This window comes from Terrapene carolina, unplaced genomic scaffold (genome assembly GCF_002925995.2).
Source record: "Terrapene carolina triunguis isolate 2854851 unplaced genomic scaffold, T_m_triunguis-2.0 Scaffold96, whole genome shotgun sequence".
Classification (NCBI taxonomy): Eukaryota; Metazoa; Chordata; order Testudines; family Emydidae; genus Terrapene; species Terrapene triunguis.
In genome coordinates, this window is record NW_020664447.1 from 35,767,436 (window position 1) to 35,788,300 (window position 20,865).

At 45.0% G+C, this 20,865-nt stretch overlaps 1 protein-coding gene across 3 annotated transcripts in view; it reads left to right on the forward strand.

Moving 5' to 3' along the window:
• The first annotated feature begins 6,422 nt into the window (after window positions 1-6,422).
• SMOC1 (SPARC related modular calcium binding 1) overlaps window positions 6,423-20,865 on the forward strand; it is a 184,529-nt gene continuing 170,086 nt past the window's right edge. For all 3 annotated transcript variants that reach the window (XM_026651224.1, XM_026651225.1, XM_026651226.1), the window contains exon 1: window positions 6,423-6,720. In XM_026651224.1, the coding sequence (XP_026507009.1) occupies window positions 6,613-6,720 (108 nt within the window). In that variant the 5' untranslated portion in view covers window positions 6,423-6,612. The remainder of the gene's footprint in view (window positions 6,721-20,865) is intronic.

Sequence of the window (20,865 nt, forward strand, 5' to 3'; positions counted from 1 at the left end):
TTAAACATTAAACTGACCTAGCTACATTGGGCAGACCTGTGAAAATGTTTGCACCTTGATCACTGTAGTTAGGTTGACCTAATCCCCTGTGTAGATGTAGCTAGGTTGACAGAAGAATTCTTCTGTTAACCTAGTTACTACCTCTCGGAGAGGTAGATTAACAATATTGATGAAAAAACCCTTCTATTGATGTAGGAAGCATCTCCACTATAGCAGCACAACTGCAACACCATAGCTGTGCTGCTGTAGTGTAGACATACCCCGAGTTAACATTTTGTACAGCATCTTAAAGATGAAAATCCCTATGAAGGTGCTGAGTACTATTATTATTATTAAGGTTGGCTAGATGTATACGAGTCTTGATGTTTACAAGTTTCCTACTTTATTCAGGCATATAATTTTTTTCTAAAAAGTAATCTACACCCCTTCTGTACTGATATCATCCCCTATTGAAACACCATGACTGTTACTAGCAATACCATATCTATAGGGGTTCCAACAATCATCACCATTCTCCTAGTGCAAATTCCCCTAGTACTGCACACAGCAGCAACCATGCCTGCAGAGACATAGCAATGTTACGTTGTCACACACTATGATTTCAGTCCTTTCAGATACCAGTGATTTTTATGCTTTAGGCTTAATAAGGGTAAAATTCACTTCACCCCCATAAAGCCCAAGTTTTCAGACTCTGTACATGGAAGCTGGGAAGGTGACATTCATCCCCAGCTTAAGATGGCTGCATAACCTCCTCCACTCCACAGCTGCCACTTCAGCCTGTGTGGGGGCTACTCGGGCCAGTGGACCTGTGAAAAAGTGGATCTGCAGCCTTTCCCTGGCCCACCCTCAAATTGCTCTCTTGCATCACTCCTGCATATTCTGGCATGGATTGCTGTGTGTGACTGATGAGCTGGCAAGCCCCTCTTCCCCTCCTGCAGCCCTTAGACAGTGGAGGGCTTTGTGCTTGTTCTCCTCACCAGAGACGGGTTTCACTCTAAACCCAGACTTCCACTACCAGGGCAATCTGTTATGAGAGTGGAAAGGCTTGACCATCTTTCTATAAGATATAAGGCCAGATAATTTTCTTTTCCCAATACTACTTTGTTTGGGGTAGATGGATGTGCTACTGAAGAGATAATTATCCAGAGCATTCAAGAATCTCAGACTTCAAAAGATTTCTGCAAATTTGCATTTCTTCTTTCTATTATATTTCCTGCTTCCTTCTTGAAACCAAAATCTTCTCTTTTCTTATGCAAAGTGGGCCAAATTTAGCTGTGCCAGGAATGGTTCCAACACCCACTGACTTCAAAGGCAGCTGTACACATTAATCCAGGACTCAATTTTCCCTTTTATTAAAGTAATAATACTTCCTAGAAGTCAGCAAATTATTGTTGATCATAAGTCAGAACAATCACTTCCATTAAACACGAGCAAATGTGGCTTTGGCTTTTACTAGACATAGGTCAATAGACAAGTCCTGTGAAGGTTCTGCAGTCTATTCCAATGCAATTCAAATCACAATAGTAATTTTTGTGTCATGTAACACAGACATATGTCCAATTAAACATTTTCCCCAAACAACTGTCATCAAGACAGCTAATAACTATCTTGTACTGTACAACAATTTTAAAACACTGTACAGATTGTATGCAGACTGTTACCATAATAATAATCCTCAACACAAATATGCACATTTTGAGATAATTATTTAATAATGTAAGGTGCATATTGGGTGTAATGTGCCAAATAGCCCAAATTGTACTGATTTAGAATCCCACCTCCAACAACACTATGTAGTTGGGATGGGGTTTATGAATTCTTTGTGAAGCATCAGGATACTGGGCTTGCTAGAACTTGTTATACAGGATCCAACCATTTATCTATCTTCCTTTATTATTTCAGACCTCTCTTTCTTAGAAGTTTTCAGTTAACTACCTGGGCTAAGCTCTCTGCTGGTGTAACACCATTGACTGAAGTGGAGCTGTGTCAGCAGAGAATTTGGCCCCACAGCCTTAAAAGTGATGGCTGGGATTTTCAAAAGAGCCTAAGGGAAGGAGGTAGGCACTCAACTCCCCTAGGCACATTAGTGCATATGGAACTCCCTGATGTCCCAAGGCCTCTTGCCATTTGCCAGGCATCCTTGGGGAACTAGTGGACAATTAAACGGCAAGAATCATTCCATTAGTCTAACTTGTTTCCTTGGGGATTTTTTTCAGATGACACAGCAGTATAATATATGCACATCAAATTCTGTTACACAAATTCAAATTAGACACAAATGTTTAACAGTGAGAGTGATTAACCATTTGAACAAACCACTAAGGGAAGTGATAGATTCTCTCTCTTGATGTCTTCAAATCAAGACTGGGTGCCTTTCTGGAAGACATGCTTTAGACAAGTAAGTCATTGGGCTCAGTACAGGGATAAGTGTGTGAAATTTAATGGCCTGTGATAGACAAGAGTTCAGACTAGATGATTTAGTGGTCCCTTCTAGCCTTAAGCTCTATGAATATATTAAAACCTGCAGGGCCGGCTCTGGCTTTTTTGCCGCCCAAGGCAAAAAAGCCTCCGGCCGGAGGGTGGCAAGCCCCGGCGGGGGCTCCGCTGTCCCGCCGGGGGGGAGGGCGGCAGGAGCCCTGGAAGGAGGGCGGTGAGCCCCGGCGGGGGCACGGCTCACCCCCCGGCGGCCAGAGCGCCGGGGGCAGGGCGGCGAGCCCCGGCGGGGGCTCGGCTCTCTCCCCCCCCGCAGCCAGAGCGCCGGGGGCAGGGCGGCGAGCCCCGGCTGGGGCTCGGCTCTCCCCTCGGCGGCCAGAGCGCAGGGCGGCGAGCCCCGGCAGGGGCTCGCCGCTCTCCCCCCGGTGGCCGGGGGGAGGGCGCGGGGGGGAGGGCGGCCAGAGCGCTGGGGGGAGGGCGGCGAGCCGGCTGTGGCCCCGCTCTCCCCGGGGGCCAGAGCGCCGCGCCGCCCCCCTCCAGGTGCCGCTCCAAGCACCAGCTTGGGTGCTTGGTGCCTGGAGCCGGCCCTGAAAACCTGCTGTACACAGCCTTCTCCAATATCTGCAAAGGTGTATATCATCAGGGAGAAACAGCAGATGATCATCAGTAATAGGGAATATTGACTTTGGAAGCAGTTGTACATAACATGCCACTATGATCAGAAAAAAATTTAAACACAAAAGAATTTGACCCTTTTGAGATTATGGTGGAGAGTTTTACCAGGGTATCACCACCCTCAGTGCCACCAGGGTTGTTATAATTCTTTATGGGGGATTAACAAAGTTACCATCTCTCCACAGTGATGTTATTGAATATAATATAAATAATATTTATCTAGCAGGAGAATCCCATCGTGCTTTGCCAGTGGGATATATAGGAAGCACTTTACCGCCTAGTGAGGTGCAGCCATTTTTAAGGTGGAACAAAACAAGTGTTTAAGAGTTCCCAAGAAACTACACAACAGTTTAGCTCAGAAGCAAAGAATACCACCCCATATTCAACTGAAATTGCAGGAGGAATGTCAGGCTGGCAGAATGTAGCTATCCACACTGGAATTTAGCCATGATTTTTAATGCTGCTACTCTAGTGTCATGGGATCTAAATGGATACCAGTATAGAGAAGGAATACATTATTGTATTCCCCTGCTCAATGAAACAATAATAGGTCCTGTCTCCCTTTGCTTATACCATATTTCCACTGGTGTAACTTCACTGGCTTCAATGGAATCACTCTTGATTTACACAAGTGTAAAGTGAGAGGAATGTTAAACTCAAACCTTGCCCCTGTTAGGTCTTTGTTCACAGCACACAACTACTGCATGGAATGGCATAAATTGTGCTCTAGACAGGAAAGGCTCTGGACTGGTATAGCAGGGGATGCTGTAGGTCAGGATTAACCAGAACTGGCAGAGCTGTGCCAAAACCTAGTAATGGAATAGGAGAGAGTGGTGCAGGTTAAGATAATGGTATATTGGCAGAGCTGGGTGGGGTCCCTGGGCTGGAACAAAAACGAGTACGGGCAAAGTTCTGTGTGAATGCCATACTGCTTACCCAGTCTAGGCTAAAGTAATATTTCTCTGTATTAGGGTTTTTAAAATAATGCTTCTTTAAAAAAAATTGAAGTAACCACTCAGCTAATTACCCTAGTCTGTGTAGTTTCCAGTGAGATGCCACACTTACAGGATCTCAACCAGATAGCAGGGTTTTCTCATGAGGGTGGTACCTGCATCTTTCCATGTCAAACTAGTGAACCTTTTGGGTGGTTCTTATAAGATCACTGAATAAGCTAAAACAGTCTACTGAAATGATCATACATGTCTTGTGCATTTCCATCCAATCCCAGGAACCTGCTTGGTGCAAAGGGCTTTCTGATTATAATTTCAAGAACAGTGGTAATTATTATATATTGGTATAGCACCAGCAGTGTGTGGGGTATCATGAATGTACATCAAACTTGGATAGACCATTTAAAACTGAGTTTTAAAACTCACAAAGATTAGAGGAAGAAACCAACACAGGAAAGCCTAATTCATGGGATGTCCCAGGCAAGCTCCCAACAAGAGAGCAGATATTGCCCTACACTTCCATTGGTTGATCTTTTCTGACTGCAGCTCCCCTGTACTGACTGATACCCTTGCCCCCCTACAATCACCTCTCCCTTTGGCTAGGTGGTGAAGTGCACAGAATCTGGTATTCATTTTGTGCGGTTAATAGGCCTGTAGGGAGTAGTGGAAAGTGATGCAGTTGGTACACTACCCCCCTCAGAGTCACCAAGCACATCACTTCTTTGATGTCTCTGAGCATTACCAGCCCCTGCAGAGCTGGAGGCTCCTACCCTTTCCCTGATATGGCACTGGGATGAATGGCTGCCTTTGCAGGTCAGAAGAAGGACTTTGACCTTTACCTGTTCCTGTAATTAGAATTAGATTGTGAGCTCCTCGAGGGCAGGGACCCTGTCTTATGTTTATACAGCACTCAGTGCACCACTAATGCTTGGCAATTGAATAATACGCTGGCTTTGAGCATAACTTTGTAAACCAGATTTGCCTATCTGCTTACAGGTGTATCCAACCTCTACTGAACAGAATAGGTGGGTGATGAGAGACTATCCATTCTGAAACTGCTGGAGTGGCTTCTGCTTTCTGTTCCCCCAGAAGGAGGACATACGAGTGACCCTGACTAGCACTGAGAGTAAGAGAAGATGTTAGGTCTAATATGACACAAAATATGAGCTTTGTAAAGCCCAACGTTTACTAAACAGTGCCCAGGGAGTAGATGTCTCATGGTTTCCAGCAGTAGGGATTTAACTCCCAGCTCAGACCTCCCCAAGGTGTAAGGGGGAAGAAGCAGGGCTGAGGACTGAAGGTGGAATCAGATTTTCAGATAGAAGAAAGGACACATTATAAGACCAGGCAGATGGAGAAACTGCTTTGGGGAAGGAATGGCTGGTTTCCCATTGGTTGTTAGCTCCTGTAAGAATTTGTTTTAAGTTTTCTTCCTGCAAAGACTGGACTTTATAAAGATTTAGGATTTGAGGAAGATATGGGGGGAGGGGGGAAATATATTTCTCTGTGTGTGTGAGGGGGGCAATTGCACTTTTGATTGCTAAACCACCTGACACTTCCACTAGCTCCTAAACCCCATATGGTGGTTTCTAGGCCATCACAAGTAAGTGAAATGGAAATGTAAGCACCTCGCTCCTCCATCACCCTTCATAGAATATCAGGGTTGGAAGAGACCTCAGGAGGGCGTCTAGTCCAATCCCCTGCTCAAAGCAGGACCAACACCAACTAAATCATCCCAGCCAGGGCTTTGTCAAGCCGGGCCTTAAAAACCTCCAAGGATGGAGATTCTACCACCTCCCTAGGTAACGAATTCCAGTGCTTCACCGCCCTCCTGTAAGCCTTGCAGCATTGTGTCAGCACAGGACAGCTGGAAAGTGAAACTGATTGTAAACCAAAGAAACGGTCTGGCCTCTCCCTCTTTCTTGCGGGAGCTGGGAGAGGGGTGAACAAACAGCACTGGGGGACACAGAGCTCTTTAGGGCGCTGCTAGTTTAGCTAATCCCAGGTGTTGCTAGTGCCAGAGGTGAAGCGATTGAAGTGCACGGTGCTTTGAACCCGCCTGTGTCTCCCGTCCCCCCCGCGTGATTCCTGCTGCTCCTCACGCTGGATCTCTGCAGCTGGAACCCAAACATGCAGCCTCCGGGGGCAACCTGAGAAGCCCGCTGTCCCCTCCCGCCCGGGAGGAGCCGTAGTGAAGGGGAGGGGGCACACCCCTCGCTCCCTGTCATTGGCTCTTGCCCAGCAGCAGCTCCGCTGTTATGGGTGTCTCACTCAGTCAGTCCTGCCTGGCCCCGCCCAGGCAAGGTCTTTATAACGGGGATCCCAATGGCTAGGGCTCAGGCATTTAACCTGGTGCCGCTGAAGGGGGCAGAGCTGGGCTGCTCAAGTGCCCCGCACGCCCCGGCTAGGGCAAGAAACTGCCTCTGGCTTCTCAGGGCGGCTGTTGTCCCGCAGGCTAAGGGCAGGGCTCCAGCAGCAAGTTGCGCTCCGGCCAGTAGAGAAGGGAAGGAAGGGGGGTTGTCTCGTGCCTGTCGCCCCCAGCCCCCAAGTGACGATGCTCTCCAGACCCTGGTGCAGCGTGGTGACTCCCCAGCTGCTCCTGGTGCTGCTGCTGCCGCCGCATCTTCCTCAGGTTCAGGGCCACAGGGCCACTGGGCCGCGGGTAAGTGCGAGCTTCTGACTTTTCCCCGGGATCTCTCTCGCGCCCCCTTCCCCAGCGCGCGCGCTCGGTCGCTCAGCACAAGGGAGTCATTATGTCAGGTCACAGCCAGGTTCTCAGCCAGGTGCGCCTCTCATTCCCGCTTGGAAAATCCCCCCTGCCCCGCACTGACCCTGTCATGCTTGTCAGGTACACTACGGGCTTTTGTGTGCTCGGGTGCCTGCCTGGGAACTTCAGCTGCGGTCCTGCATCGCTCCTTGTTTCTGGGATGCACCGCGGATCCGCCCCGCGTTAAGACGTGCCCCGTGAGCTGTGGTCTGCCTCGTACCCCAGAGTGGCTCCCCACTCTGCTCAAACGGGCGCTGGAGCGTCTCTCGGGGGCTTGCTCTGACAGAGCCCGGGGGCTTCTAGCACTGGCCCTGCTGGGCTTGACCCATCGCTACCTCTGGAGTTCTGCTACACACGCGGGGAGAGACGCCTGCTGTGTGGTCCCTGATAACTGTTCAGAAGATCCCTAAAATCAAGAGCCCAGGTACAAGCTGAGTACCCAAAACACTGGGGCATGCATTTGTCGGGGCTCAGTGCAAAAGAGAGGAGCAAGTTAATATGCTGTATTTTTATATTGCCAGTCTTGCGTTTAATAGGACCCCTTGGCTCCCAGAATATAGCTTTAGGACTCTTCTTATTATGTTTCCAAGTAGGGATTAAATGAATCCCTGCAATAAAGCTAGATGCCTTCAGCCCAAATTTCTTCCTCTAGGAGTCTAGTTTTGCCTTTTAATCTATGGTTGGCTCTTATTGGGATAGATAATTTCACTTACAAAAGTATTAAACTGTTCTGGGGGAGAACACCTCTCTTCTAAGTATGGTCCTCCAGCTGACATGTTACCACTGCAGCCCCTAGATTGGGGTAATGACTCTGAATTCTAAGGCCCTAAAACAGTAGCTGTTCTCAAGTCAATGCTGCAATAAAAACACAATTCTGGGTAAGTGGAAAAACTTAACCTGTATGTAAGCATGTTGGGTGCACTGTCCACATGCACTTTTTGCTGATTGGTCTGAAATGTATTTAATTTAATACTTAATCTAACTACCATCCTAAATAGGGGTAAGATCTAGAAACCTTTATGTAGGAATCTCTACTCTGAGTATAGCAATAAGACTTCATTTTTTTAAATGAAGTGTTGTACTAAACCAGATTACTGTCTGAATAATATACACCCACTTAAGAAAAAAAACCAATCAGTACTGTGGAAAAACTGTAGCTGCCACATTAAGAAAAGTGTGTCCTTGTGTTCAGCTGCACCTTGTAGCCCTTTTATGACCAGATGTGTAACAGCAGCAGTTAGAATGTGGCAGATTGGATCCAGTGCATATCATAAATCCTTGGAGACAGGAATTTTGAAGGTTGGAGGAAACACAAGGTTTTGAGATATGCATAAGTGTTCTTCTAAATGAAGTTGTATTGTTTGATAGTAAAGCACTTGCTTTCAAAATCCCAAAGGTCTGGGCAGTTAATTTTTTTTTCTTTGAAAGAAGCATTGGGCTGTTGAAAAGAATCTATCTAGGTACTTGTGGCCCCTCATCAGTGAAGTAGCTGAGAGCCTTAATTAGGAACAGTTGAGATGAAGAATAAAACAAACAAATCCTGATGCCAGCCTGCATAATTGCACAACAAGCCTGTCTGTCAAACAGATTCCTTGTAGACTTTTTTATATACTGTATTTTACAAGCCAGTTTAACTGCTCCCTAGACTGTGTCTTTTTTTGAAATACAAGTTACTTCAAGAGAATCTAAAACCCAAACACAAACAGCTGTTGAGTCTGTGTTCTCACTCCATGAATTCAATGAACTAACTTTTTTTTTTTTCCTCCAAAGAATGTTCCACAGTCAGTGGGAAAAGTCAGCTAATCTGACATCATAGCTTTTTGTTTATTGGAAAGACCTGTGCCTTTAAAAGTTTAGCTTATGGGCTCTTCAATATAAAATTGTGACTTTTATGTGTATTTAACTAGTAAATCCTCCTCACCCTCTTCAAGTGGCTTGTTGAAAAGAGTGGAGTTGTGTAGTGGTGTGCTCTCCTCCCCACAACTTGTTCCACTACCATGTTGAAATTCAGATCCTATCTATTACACTCACCTGATGATTAGGCACTCCCAATAAAGCTGTCACTGGTCTAAAGGTGCCATGTTTTAGATTCCCATCTACATTACAAAAGTTCTTTGAATTATTCATTGTGTTTTTTATGATGGCCACTAAGCTACACCACTCGCTGTTTCTCTGATCCTGAGACTAGAACTGTGATAAGAGTGAAGAGAAACATCTGGCTTGTTAAACCCTATCCCCTTCAGAACCCCTACCTCTTTGGAAGTGGGCAGGATTGCAATTTTAGGGTTTGATTCTGCAGACACTTGGTTTTGGGTGCAATGCTTATCACAATGAAGTCAGGCTACTTTAGGGTACTCGGCACTATATCTTGTAGTGTTTGTAGGCTTTAACATTTAAAGCTTCACTACTGACTTACTCAGTTTGCAGTATTGTTGTAGTTGTGTTGGTCCTAGGATAGGAGAGACCCAAAGTAGGTGACATAATACCTTTTATTGGACCAACTTCTGTTGGTGAAAGGTTCAAGCTTACACAGAGCTCTTCAAGTCTGGGGAAGGAAGCAGAGTGTCTGAGCTAAATAAAAGTTGGGACAGATAGTTAAGTAGAAGGGGTGACACATGTTGGAGGTGGTCATTTGTATTGCCTCTTCTATTTTAATAAACTGTTTCAACTTTTATTTAGCTGAGACACTCTCTGCTTCATAGGTGCTGGAACTGGAGGTGCCACCACACCCCCTGCCTTGAATACAGGATTTCTGCCTTCAGCACCCCCACTATAAAAATTGTTCCAGCACCACTGCTGTGCTTCCTTCCCCAGACCTGAAGAAGAACTCTGTGTGAGTTCAAAAGCTTGTACCTTCCACCAACAGAAGTTGGTCCAGTAAAAGATATTCCCTCACTTACCTTGTCTAACTTAGTCAAATCATTTTCAAATGACTAGAGTAGTTCCAAGTATACAACGTCTGATTTTTTTTTTTTTTTTTTTTTACAATCCCATTTTCCCACTCTAGAAAGCCCCCCCCATTGCTGAGTGAAAGACCTGGTAAATGGTGTGAATATATAAGGGTAAGAAGGTACCCTTAAGTATTGTTGAATAGACAAAGTAAAACTAAAAACAGAGTAATCTTGATGTTTCTTGTAACAATAGATCAAATTTTTCAGAAGTATTTTTTTGTACAAATTGACTACCACTAAAAGTCACAGTATGCTGTGGGTGGCTGCCTGTACCTACTGGAGTTTTGATATATGGGTTTGTTGCTTCACTATGGCTTGATGTGGCCCTCAAAAGGGGCTTACCAATACTCGTACCTGCTATCTTTGTCTCCTGGTATAATAAAATTATGGCAGCAGCTTGAATCTATTTGAGGCTATTCTAGGTTTCCCAGTGACTTGCTATACAGAAAACCTCATTTCATATGTACAATCTGACCAGCTTTCAGACTCCTAATTAAACATACTCACTGAGATTGTCTATAGGAACCTTTAGTACCTAGGGTTCCCTAGAAATAACTTGGAATTCCTGATCTAATATTTCATAACGTGGCCAATGTCTTAACAGAGACTCTTCTCTTGAACCACTTCTGCTCTTTTGTGATCACATTACCACCCTCTTCCTGTGCAGTCTAACATACCTATGCAACTGCAGCAATTGATCATATGGAAAAGTAATAAGAATGTCTTTTAGCTGCCTTTAGAGTGTTGTCTCATTAAAAAGTTAATCGGTGTCTCCCCCCCCCCCCACCTCTTGGCTCTGGCTCTTCCATTCCATGTCATTCTGGCACCAGTTCTGCTCACCCTGTCAGCAATTGGTCTTCAGAGCACCAGTAGTCCACAGACCAGGTTCAGGAGTCTGTACCTCAAGCCTGAGGAGAACACTTGGCTGGCTCTCTAAAAATTGCAGACTGTTATGTGCCATTTAGCAGCATTTGTTCATCCAATAGCAGACCAGATGGGTTGTGTCCCCAAGCCCTGCTTTTCTCACTTGGTGCTGGAGAGGAGTGGTGGCAGGAACCTCCATCCCCCCCCAGCACAAGACAAGCTAGCATGGTCTTCTGCAGATCCATTTCCTCCTCTTTGAGACCAATACCTGAGTGGGGAGCACTAGGACAGCCTCCAATTCTGTATGTCACAACAGAGGGTAGTGGCACTATTGTGGTGCCCTAGGGCTGTGAAAGCAGTTGGCTTATGTAAGAGGGATAAAATGTGGGTTGCAGTGCTCCAGAAATCCCCATAAGCAAGAAGAGACTATGAGATAGTGGCCCAGTCTTGAAAAGTCCTCCTCCCCTTCCCTGAAAAGCATAGGATTGATGAGACTTTGGGAGCTGAACCCCCGACATCCCTGTAGAACTGGTCATGAGCTTGGGACAGGTTGTGAGGATCTTTCCCTCCCCTGTAGAGCAAATAAAAGCAACCATCATAGAATCCTTTCCTAAAAGATTTATATGCTTCCGAGGGTGGGGAGCAGAACATAGCCAGGTTTACAGGGGTCCTCCTGACCCCTAGTTACCTGGACATTGATTCTGAAAGAGGGTGCATGATGGTAATACCTACCTGGAGACAAGACAACAGCTGGGGGAGGTGCTACTAGTAAAGTCATGGAACAGAACAATGGGTGCCAAAGCCATAAACCAGTGTAATACAGGGATCAGAGAAATCAGTCATGAGATTGCGCTCACCATGGTGGTGGCTTGCTTACTATGTGGACTAATGGTAACTCTTCCCTTACAGCTGTCCACAAGTAAGGACCCCAAATCACAACCTCAGATTATGAGGAACTGAAATGGACTACCGCAATCCCCACCCCCTAAATAAGGGGCATGGACCACACCTGAAGGAATTTGAAATAAAACCTGTATGCGGAAGCCTGTGTTGTAGTAATGTCCGTGAATTCTGTAACCTCCTGCAAGGGAGATGGCCCTACTTGTTCCAAAAAGCAGATTGCACCACCATAAGAGAGTGCAGTCGGTGTGAGCCTGAAGCTCTGCTTAATATCTTACACAGAGAAGATCTGGGCCTGCACTGCATAATTCAGATCTGGATTAAAACTGCCCTGATGTTTGGGCTCATCCATGAGCTTTCCTTTCAGTCTTATTAAATTTAATTCTTTTAGCTTTCATTGATAGAAAATGACTGACTGACTAAAAAGTTGTAATGGCGCAGGGTTTACGTATTTTGGAGAGACTACAGTAGTGGAAAATTGTAAGTACATAACAAAAGGGAACACTCTGGGTCAGAGTCCTCCGAGCATAGTACTATCTCTAGCACAGCAGAATTGCTATGGTATTATGCATCTGGTCTCAAATGTTTAAATTATGACTGGATAAGATCCTCATTTAAGTGAATCTAGTTCTACCTAGAACAGTTCCAGCTCCTTTTTTTTTTTTTTTTTTGCCCTTTGGGTCTGTCTATTTTATGTTGGAGAGAGGAGGGGGGGAATCTTAGCAGGTTGACTGCTCTGGGGCCCCTGTACTATTTGGATTATGTAGAGGTTAATGTTAAACAGCCAGTAGGTGTTTTTGTTATGCACCCAAGAGGCTCAATGTGCTGATCTGACTTGCATTGTTGGTTATACACTTGTGTGGTAGGATAAGAGTTGACTTTACTTCTGAGATCTGTTTAGCATGGCACCCAAGGACTAACACTTTGCTAGTATTGTACAATATTTGGTTAGCTTTCCTCATTCTGTGTGACTTGAAAAATAATCCATTATACAAATGTTTGTTTGATTAGCCAACTACTGCGGCTTTTTCAGCAACTTTACTACTGGTCTGCATTTCAGGACCTCCCTTATAACCCTGTCATTTTTGGGAATAGAGGGGTTTTGGCTGAGTTTCTACTTTTAAATAGCTGTCTCTTGCAAAGGATGAATTTGATGTTTTGCTTCCATGAAGGCTGGTAACATAGAAAAGTGGGTAGGAAAACACATGAAGACCCTCAGCTAACTGTACTGACACTGTACTGAGGATACAATCCCTTACTCTATTCATGACCCCATGTATTATGTAGCTACAGGATTTGCTATGGTAGTAGTTTCCCTCCCCCCCCCAACCTTTTTCATTTGCAGACCCCTGTTAAAAATTTTTGAATGGCGGAGCAGACCCCTTTGAAAAAAATCTTCCATAGTCTGCAGCCCCCCAGGGGTCTGCCAAACCACAGGTTGAAAACCACTGTGCTATGGAAGTCATCTCTTGCTCCAGCTGTTATTTAAACAAATCGTTTTAGCACGTGTGGTTGTGAAGATAAAGTGAATCTAGTGTAAAACTGATGCTGTGACTTCCTGAATTTATAGGCAGTCTGAATCAGGGCCGGCTCCAGGCACCAGCTTAACAAGCAGGTGCTTGGGGCGGCCAGGGGAGAGGGGCGGCAGGTCCCTCGGCCCTGGTCTGAATCAATAGCTGAGAGGGCTGCAAACTCCCCATTTAAACGAATGGGAATAGTAGCTCTGGCCCCCGCACAAACCTAGTATATTAGTTTTTATTTGGACTATACATTTACAATAAAAACTAAGGCTATGGAATTCTACATCACTTACAGCTTGCTGCCCTTTATCTTGCATCCCTCAATCTGGGGATTTTGGCAAGTGGCGTGGCAGAGGCTGCCATCACTATTGGCAATGGTGTCACTTCAGACCTAGGTTTAAAAATTACTCTGTGCTATTGGGCAATGTGAGGCTACAGACATGATCCAAACATTCTGCTATAGATGGGGAAATTAGGGAAAGCTAATGAGTGCATTGTGTGGTCATGTCTCCATCTAGTGGCTGGCTCACATAGCAAAAAAGCCCCACTACTGCCAATGAAGTCTCCTTAGCTCAGTCATAGAAATTCTGTGGATTGGTCTGTTCGCTCATTTTATTTACTTTTTGGATGGAAAGGTCCTGGTTCTATCCCTGATGCTACATGTACTGTCTAGCTGAACACCAGTGCTTGTCTCTGGGGCACATGGAATATCACCAGGACTATGACTTGTGAGCCTCTCAGGCCAGACTGAAACCCAAAGTTGCTACTGCTTAAAATATAAAGGAGGCAGAAGTAGCTTATGCTTCTTGGTGGAGGCAGTGAAGGTGACAACGTGCTCATGGATTGCTGTGCTCGCAGTCAGCATTCTCTAGAACTAAGCAGTGTGACAACTGTATCTGCTTTGGCTGTGATGTACTATTGCAGGCTTTCTAGGTCTGTAGTATGTGGTACTCGTTAACAAAAAATGTCAGGTCATACCCATCAGATGAACTGTGCGTTGAAACCCAGCTAGTAACAGCCATGTTCAAACACTGCTGTGCTGCAGTTGCAAGGTTCTGTTTCCCTTTTGGTCAGGGCCTATCTATTTAGTAGAAAGTCAAGTTGTATTGAAACTGGTAGTGAGATGCATGCATGTGTGTAAAGGTCTTTCATTAAGGCCTGGTCTACACTAGGACTTTAATTCGGATTTAGCTGCCTTAATCCGAATTAACCCTTCACCCGTCCACACTACAGAGCCAGTTAATTCGAATTAAAGGGCCCTTTAAATCGATTTCTGTACTCCACCTCGACGAACGGAGTAGAGCCTAAATCGATTTTGTTAATTCGAATTAGGGTTAGTGTGGACGCACACCACCGAATTACTGTGTTTAAGTTAATGGGGTAGTGTGGCCGCACACCACCGAATTAATGTGGTTTAAAACCGAATTAAGGTGCTTAGTGTGGCCGCGCACAATCGAATTTATACAACCTGTTTCCCAAATTCGAATTATCTAAATTCGGATTAATCCTGTAGTGTAGACATACCCTAAGAGACTTGCAGATCCTTGCATGCAATGTGAAGGAGTCTGTTGGCCTCTTCCATGTAAAAATACATTGATGTGTTTAAGCTAGGGAACAAAATTGAGGTGGGTAGAACTTAGGGCACTTGTTCACGACTCCGTCTGGGCCATTTCAGAGTGGAGACTTGTCTCTCTCAAAAGCAGTTGATTTGAGCTACTTGGCAACTGCACTGTTACAGTATGCAACATTCTTAATTGCTCAGTAAGATCAACGAATTTCAGCCTAATGTTGAGGTTTGCAATGCCTGAGAGGGTATTGATTTGGGTGCATATTTGACTGGATTGTAAGCTGTTCAGGGCAGGTACCTTGTGTCTCCCCTCTTGTATGCTGCTGACCACAGCATCATTCTGACCCTTATTGAGAGCCTGGCATGTGGCTGCAATAAAATAATAGCCAGTAGTACCTTCTTGACTTTATGCACTCATGCAACATCCTCTTCTCTCAAAGACTTTGTCATCCTTTCCCTGACTTCCCCCCTTTTTGGTTTAGGGAAAGTTCCTCTCTTTAAACAAGTTGGTAGCGTCCTTTTAAAGGTTTATGGCTGGCATGAGATCAGAACAGTCCATTACTCCTTATCTGCCTCCCTTGCATTTTCATATTACCTGTGGACTATTCATATAGGAGGACAATTCCCTCCAAGTTTTTGACACACAAGTTTGCTTTATCCCTTGCAGTCCTTCAGTTTTGCTTCCCAGCGTTGTGTTCTAGATGGCTTCGCTCTGTCCTAGCTGGTGCCATTAGGACAGTACTATGAATAGCACAGGTGTTATGCTGATGCGGCAAAGGATGTAGGGACAGTGGTGACATCCAAAAGGGGATGGAGCCCTAGTGGACTAGTGGCACCAAAATATAGCTCAGTTCAGGGTTTCCCAACTAGCTGACTGGACATGCTTAGTGGACAGTGTTTTTCCCCCAGCCTGGGGGAGAGGGGCCACTTGAGAAGCTTTGTGGTGGGTGGGCGTGTGTGTGATCCTGTATCTTGCTCCTATTGCAAGTCTGCTTTGGGAGATGCTCTTGTGTATAGGGTTCAAGCTACTTTTCTATACTTTGAAGACTAGAACCAACACCCTGAATTGGATTGAGAAAGGAATGAGGAGCCCATGGAGCGTTCAGATCGTTGGTGGGATGTGCTCTTGACATGGTATGTTGCTTAAGATGAGGACTGTTGCATATTATAGACACTGGAACTTTCATGAGGTGGTCTCCTTCAGTCCAAGGTATTGACTTGCAGTAGTCTCATCTAGAAGTGGCAATCACGTGGATTAGAAGAATAGGTGAAGTCTCTTAGCAAGCTAGTGGTGAAAGAAGGAATTTCTTGCTATCTGAATAACTTAAGGCAATGATGAGATTTCTCATTGTCTTGCATCAGCCCTCTGAGTAGCCCTCTAGGTGGTGAGGATGTGGCCAATGTCACAACTAACAGTGATGGTTTTCTTCCTATCGGCATCTTTTCTACCTTTCCTGAAAGGACCTTGAACTAGTTATCTCTCATCCAGATGGCGCGGTGATGACTGCTAAAAAGGCAGCATACAATAGCATGGCACTGGCATGTTGCAGGTACTGATGCCTGTGGTGACTGAATTGCTCCAGGAGGGCTCATGTGTGGGTTTACAAGGAAAGAAGACAAGTAATTTTGGTTTCTGACACCTCTCTCCTGCTAATCACCTCAGTGTCACCCAGGTTAAACTTGAGGTGGCTGCTTTTCATCCTAGGTCCAGTTTCTACTAACACTGAGGTGGTAGCGTATCCTCTTTTAGAGGAGCAAGCAATGTAACTGGTGGTGGTGGCATATTAATGTCATCTGAGCCCATAGGCCAAAAGTCTCAAGAGTGACTAGTGATCTTGTGTGCTTCAATTGTTGAATACCCTACTTGTTTCCTTAAAGGGGCCTGACTTTTTTTCAAAGAGCTGCACACTAGAGTAAGATGGAGGAAGGTAATACCTCTATCCACTGTGAAATGGAATTTCAAAATTTTGTCTTTGTTCTGATTTGCAGACGCTTGGAGCTGTGCACTCCCAGCAGCTGCCTCTAGTACATCACTGCTGGCATCAAAACAAACACAATGGGATGAAACTACTGTGGGGTTTTCATACTCCCCAGGGATTTTTTCTCTCAAAATAGGGCTGGGAAAATTGAGTAGGCAAATGCTACATGGCTTGTAAAGCAGGATTTGGTTCTGATCAAAACTTTAAAAAAACAAACAAACAAAAAACCTTTTGCTGTGGAGTGAGTGACATTCCCAAATGGGAAGTCTGATGTGAGCTGGCAAATGTGTGTGGTTTAGGAAGCGATTCTTTATTCAACTGGGGATACTGTTGTAGTCCATTTCCGGGGGGCGGGGGGGGGGGCAGATACTTTGCCTACCTTGAAGTAGTTTGCCATATTTTTCTATTTACAGTGACCATTTCTCTAGCAAAACGTAACGTGTTCTTAGTTGTTCCACAATACTTATCCCAATACAAGCAGAAACGGCCTAGTCTTAAAGAGGGAAAGGAGTGCCTGGGTCACCCATTCAATGGCACTGTCTTTGGGGGATACCTACATATGGAAGGCTTCTGGCAAGTCCTTTATGCTCTAACTGATCAGTGTTCTAGATCAGAAGGCTCTTGCAGCAGCAAGAACTGAACAAAACATAAAGGATAGAACTTTCCTAATCTTACTCCAACTTGAAGAAATGATTATTGTAAAGACAGCATTTATTAACAGGAATTGAAGACCACCTTTTCAGTGAGTCACTTGCCATCCCCCCCGTAAATCTCAAACAAAACCCAACAAGGGGAGAGGAGAACTCCTTAGAATGTCTGGCACTTTCTGCGTGTTGGCATGCACATAACACATGGACTGTTCACTTTAGTCCTGTTTATGGTAAATCTATACTTGCTCCAAATTATTTGGGAAAGGTTTGAGGAAGCCAAAGCTGATAACTAGAAAAAACAATGAATCTTTGATAGCTGGATGGTGAAGACTAACCTTCAGATCCCCTCTTCCAGTCAGTCCTCATTCACCTTCTGAAATACATGGATGTACTTTTTTGTATGTTAGACTTGCACATTCATTTCCACTTGTTTTTTATTTAGGAGAGACTTAAGAAATCCCTATTCATGATTGTGAGTATTACTGTTTGGTTAAAAGTGTTCAAAGTAGTAATTTTTCCTTTAACTTGACTTTGTCACCACTAATGGTCATTGACCCACCAAGTGCTATTTAGAATAACTGATGCTTAAAGGTTTCAAAGTAGCAGTTGTGTTAGTCTGTATCCGCAGAAAGAACAGGAGTACTTGTGGCACCTTAGAGACTAACAAATTTATTTCAGCATAAGCTTTCGTGGGCTACAGCTCACTTCTTCAGATGCATCTCTAAGGTGCCACAAGTACTCCTGTTCTTGATGCTTAAAGGTAGATTTAAACATGGGAGTAATTCCCTTCTGATTTGTTGCTTGAGAGCAAACCAGGATTTCACTTGTTAATGTTGAACATTAAAACCCAGGGACTTTATTTGTGTATTAATCCTGCAGTGAAGTAACCAAAGTCAACATTATTACATCAGCTGCTTCTGTGTAATAGATGTCAACAGGATTCTGAAGTCCCCGCAGGAGCCAACAATAGGAGGAACTGTCTAGTGATGTAGATGGCACTCTTTCAAATAGATGTGAATCTAGGGAACCCACTGCTTAGTTAAGCGTGATTTGGCTCTATGTATTATGGTGGAAATCTGAGAGAGGACATGTCTGTGGCTTCCTTCTGTCCAGTTCAGGGCAACTGCACCTGTATTTCCCCTCAGCTGTTGCCTCTCAAGTGGAGATACACATTTCTCTTCCTTTCTCACTGGGATCTTTCCAGGTTGAACAGTTCCGTGCCTACAATGTAGTGGTCTCGGCACAGATAGGTTACCCAAGGACACCCTGCTTGCTTGCTCTTCGGAGATGATTAATAGGTGTAATGCTACAGTTAAGGTACCGCACAGCACATCCTATGCAAGCCTAGTTTCTTCGTAAGGTAAAAAGCATTACAGAGCAAACCATAATAAAAACCTATGGGTATGCTAATAAGATTACCAGAATTAACCCCAATCCTAACATGGATTCTGGCAGGAACAGTCCTTCAGCACCCCTCCCCTCTTCTCTCTTCCCCCCGCCCCCCCAAAGGGGGATTCCTTGTGATTCCCAGTTCATCACAACTTCAGTTTAGAACAAGCACCTAGTCCTTCCAATCCAACCCTAAGGATTTGGGGGTGGGGGCTGTGGACCAGGGGGTCTGTCCACTTGCTGGATCAAGAAGGAGGACCTAAATCTGTTTAAAACCAGGCTATTTAGCCATAACCTATTTCTTTGTGTGTTGGTCTTTGGAGAATCCAGTTTGAACTGGTTTAGGCAAACCTCTTCAGGGAGGTGTCTTCTCTGGAGACTGTTAAGACCAGAGTGAATTTGCCTAATCACCCCCTGCTGTTCTGTTTACCCTTCCCATGGAAAAACATACAATTCCACAGCCACTCATGCAACCCTACTGTGTCAAGTGTCCTGTTTTTGTCTGGACTTTCCAGTCACAAAGGGGACCTGGCAGTGTCCGGTCAGATGTACTAATCAGACACCAAAAGTCCACTCACCGTGGCTTGGGGAGGCCCTGGGTCATCAACCCACACCAGCCCCTGCACAGCCAGGGCTGCCTCCTATCTGCAGCTCATAGGCAGGCAGGCATCTCCGTGTGAGGCTGTAGCTCCTGTACCAGTCCTGGAGCAGAGGGAGCCCAGCTGGTTGGGTGAGGGAGGTGGAGAGGATCGAGTGATGGGGAAGGGGGAGGGAGGGGGCAGGGCCTGGGGTGAAGAGGTAGAGTGGTGGGATCTGGTTTTCAGAAATTAGAAAGTTGGCAACCCTAAATACACAGTTGCATTTTTAATACTAATTCAATAAGGTATAAATTACTTTCTTAATTCTATAAGGTTTGTTCAGAAAATTACAGGATATTGTCAGTCTCTCACCTTCTAAATGCTCCTAGATGGTGGGGTTTGCCCCTCCCCCCCCATGGAAAGAGCATGGGTCCAGCCCCAAACTTTGTGTATCCACTAGTAGGACAACACTACCGTTTCTGGAGTCCACCGCCATTCCACATTCACTGGAGTATTGCAGCTTTTGTCAACTGTTGTACCAAAATTCCTATGACCTAGGGACCTCTTGATGTCACTGGCAGAGGGTGCATAGAGTTTTATAGGCCTTCTCTGGGTTGGATATATACCTAATTCACTAAAAAGTAACATGTGAGGTCTCTGAGAACCAGTATCCCACCGGTGGTCATGACTACAAAATGTACGTACAGATAATATTTAAGGAGTTATGTTTATACTGAAAATATGTTCTAGTTACCTGTTTTCTTTCAAATAGGAGGCAAATGACACTTATCTTGCTGTCTGGCCATGAGTATTGGGCATTTTATATCTCCCAATGGATGCCTGTTTGCCTACTGAGCCAAATGCTAATAGGAGATTGGGAAATCTGTAAATTTCCCTTTCAGGAAGAAATGAACAGCAGGAGGGGATCCTCTTTGAGTAAAGACAGTGAATTATTGGGGTATAGCTGTGGGTGCAGAGGTACCCCCTCAGTGAGGAATTGAGTGTAAATTATGTGTTTTGTCTTATGAACGGAGGGGCCTTAGCCAAACCTGGCTGTAAAACACGGGAAGGACTTTGGGTGCATTGCTCTAGAAGACATGAAAGTATCTAGTTAAGTAAGTCTAGGCTCTAGAATGCATGCTATGATTTTATTTGATATGTAGCCATTTGTTTCCAACTTTCCATCACTGGAATCTCTCTAATTTGTTAAATAAACTCTATGCTTGTTTTCACTATAACAACATCCAGTGCTGTGTGTTAAGTGGAATAGTGATCTGAGGTGTAACTAGTAAGGTGGAGCATACTGCTTCTTTGGAATAGTGTGAATCTGACTAGCAATTGTCCAATGGAGCAGTAGTTAGCATCTCCCTGGAGTGTCCCATGGGGCTTGAGGTTTATAGAGAGTGCTTGTTCCACTCAGTAGAAAGAGAGTGGGACCTGCATAGGCCTAGAGGGGAGTGCTTGTATTGCCCCTGGCCAGTAGAGTCAGAGAACTGACCCACGGTAGTCACGGACAGGGCTTTCTTCTGCAAGGGCAGGTGGTAGTGATGTGCCTTGCTAGCCTACATACTGCCAGGAAGCATCAAACTCCCTCTTTCCCCATAAAGAGGGGTGTGTGTGGGGGGGGGGGGGATTTCCTCTG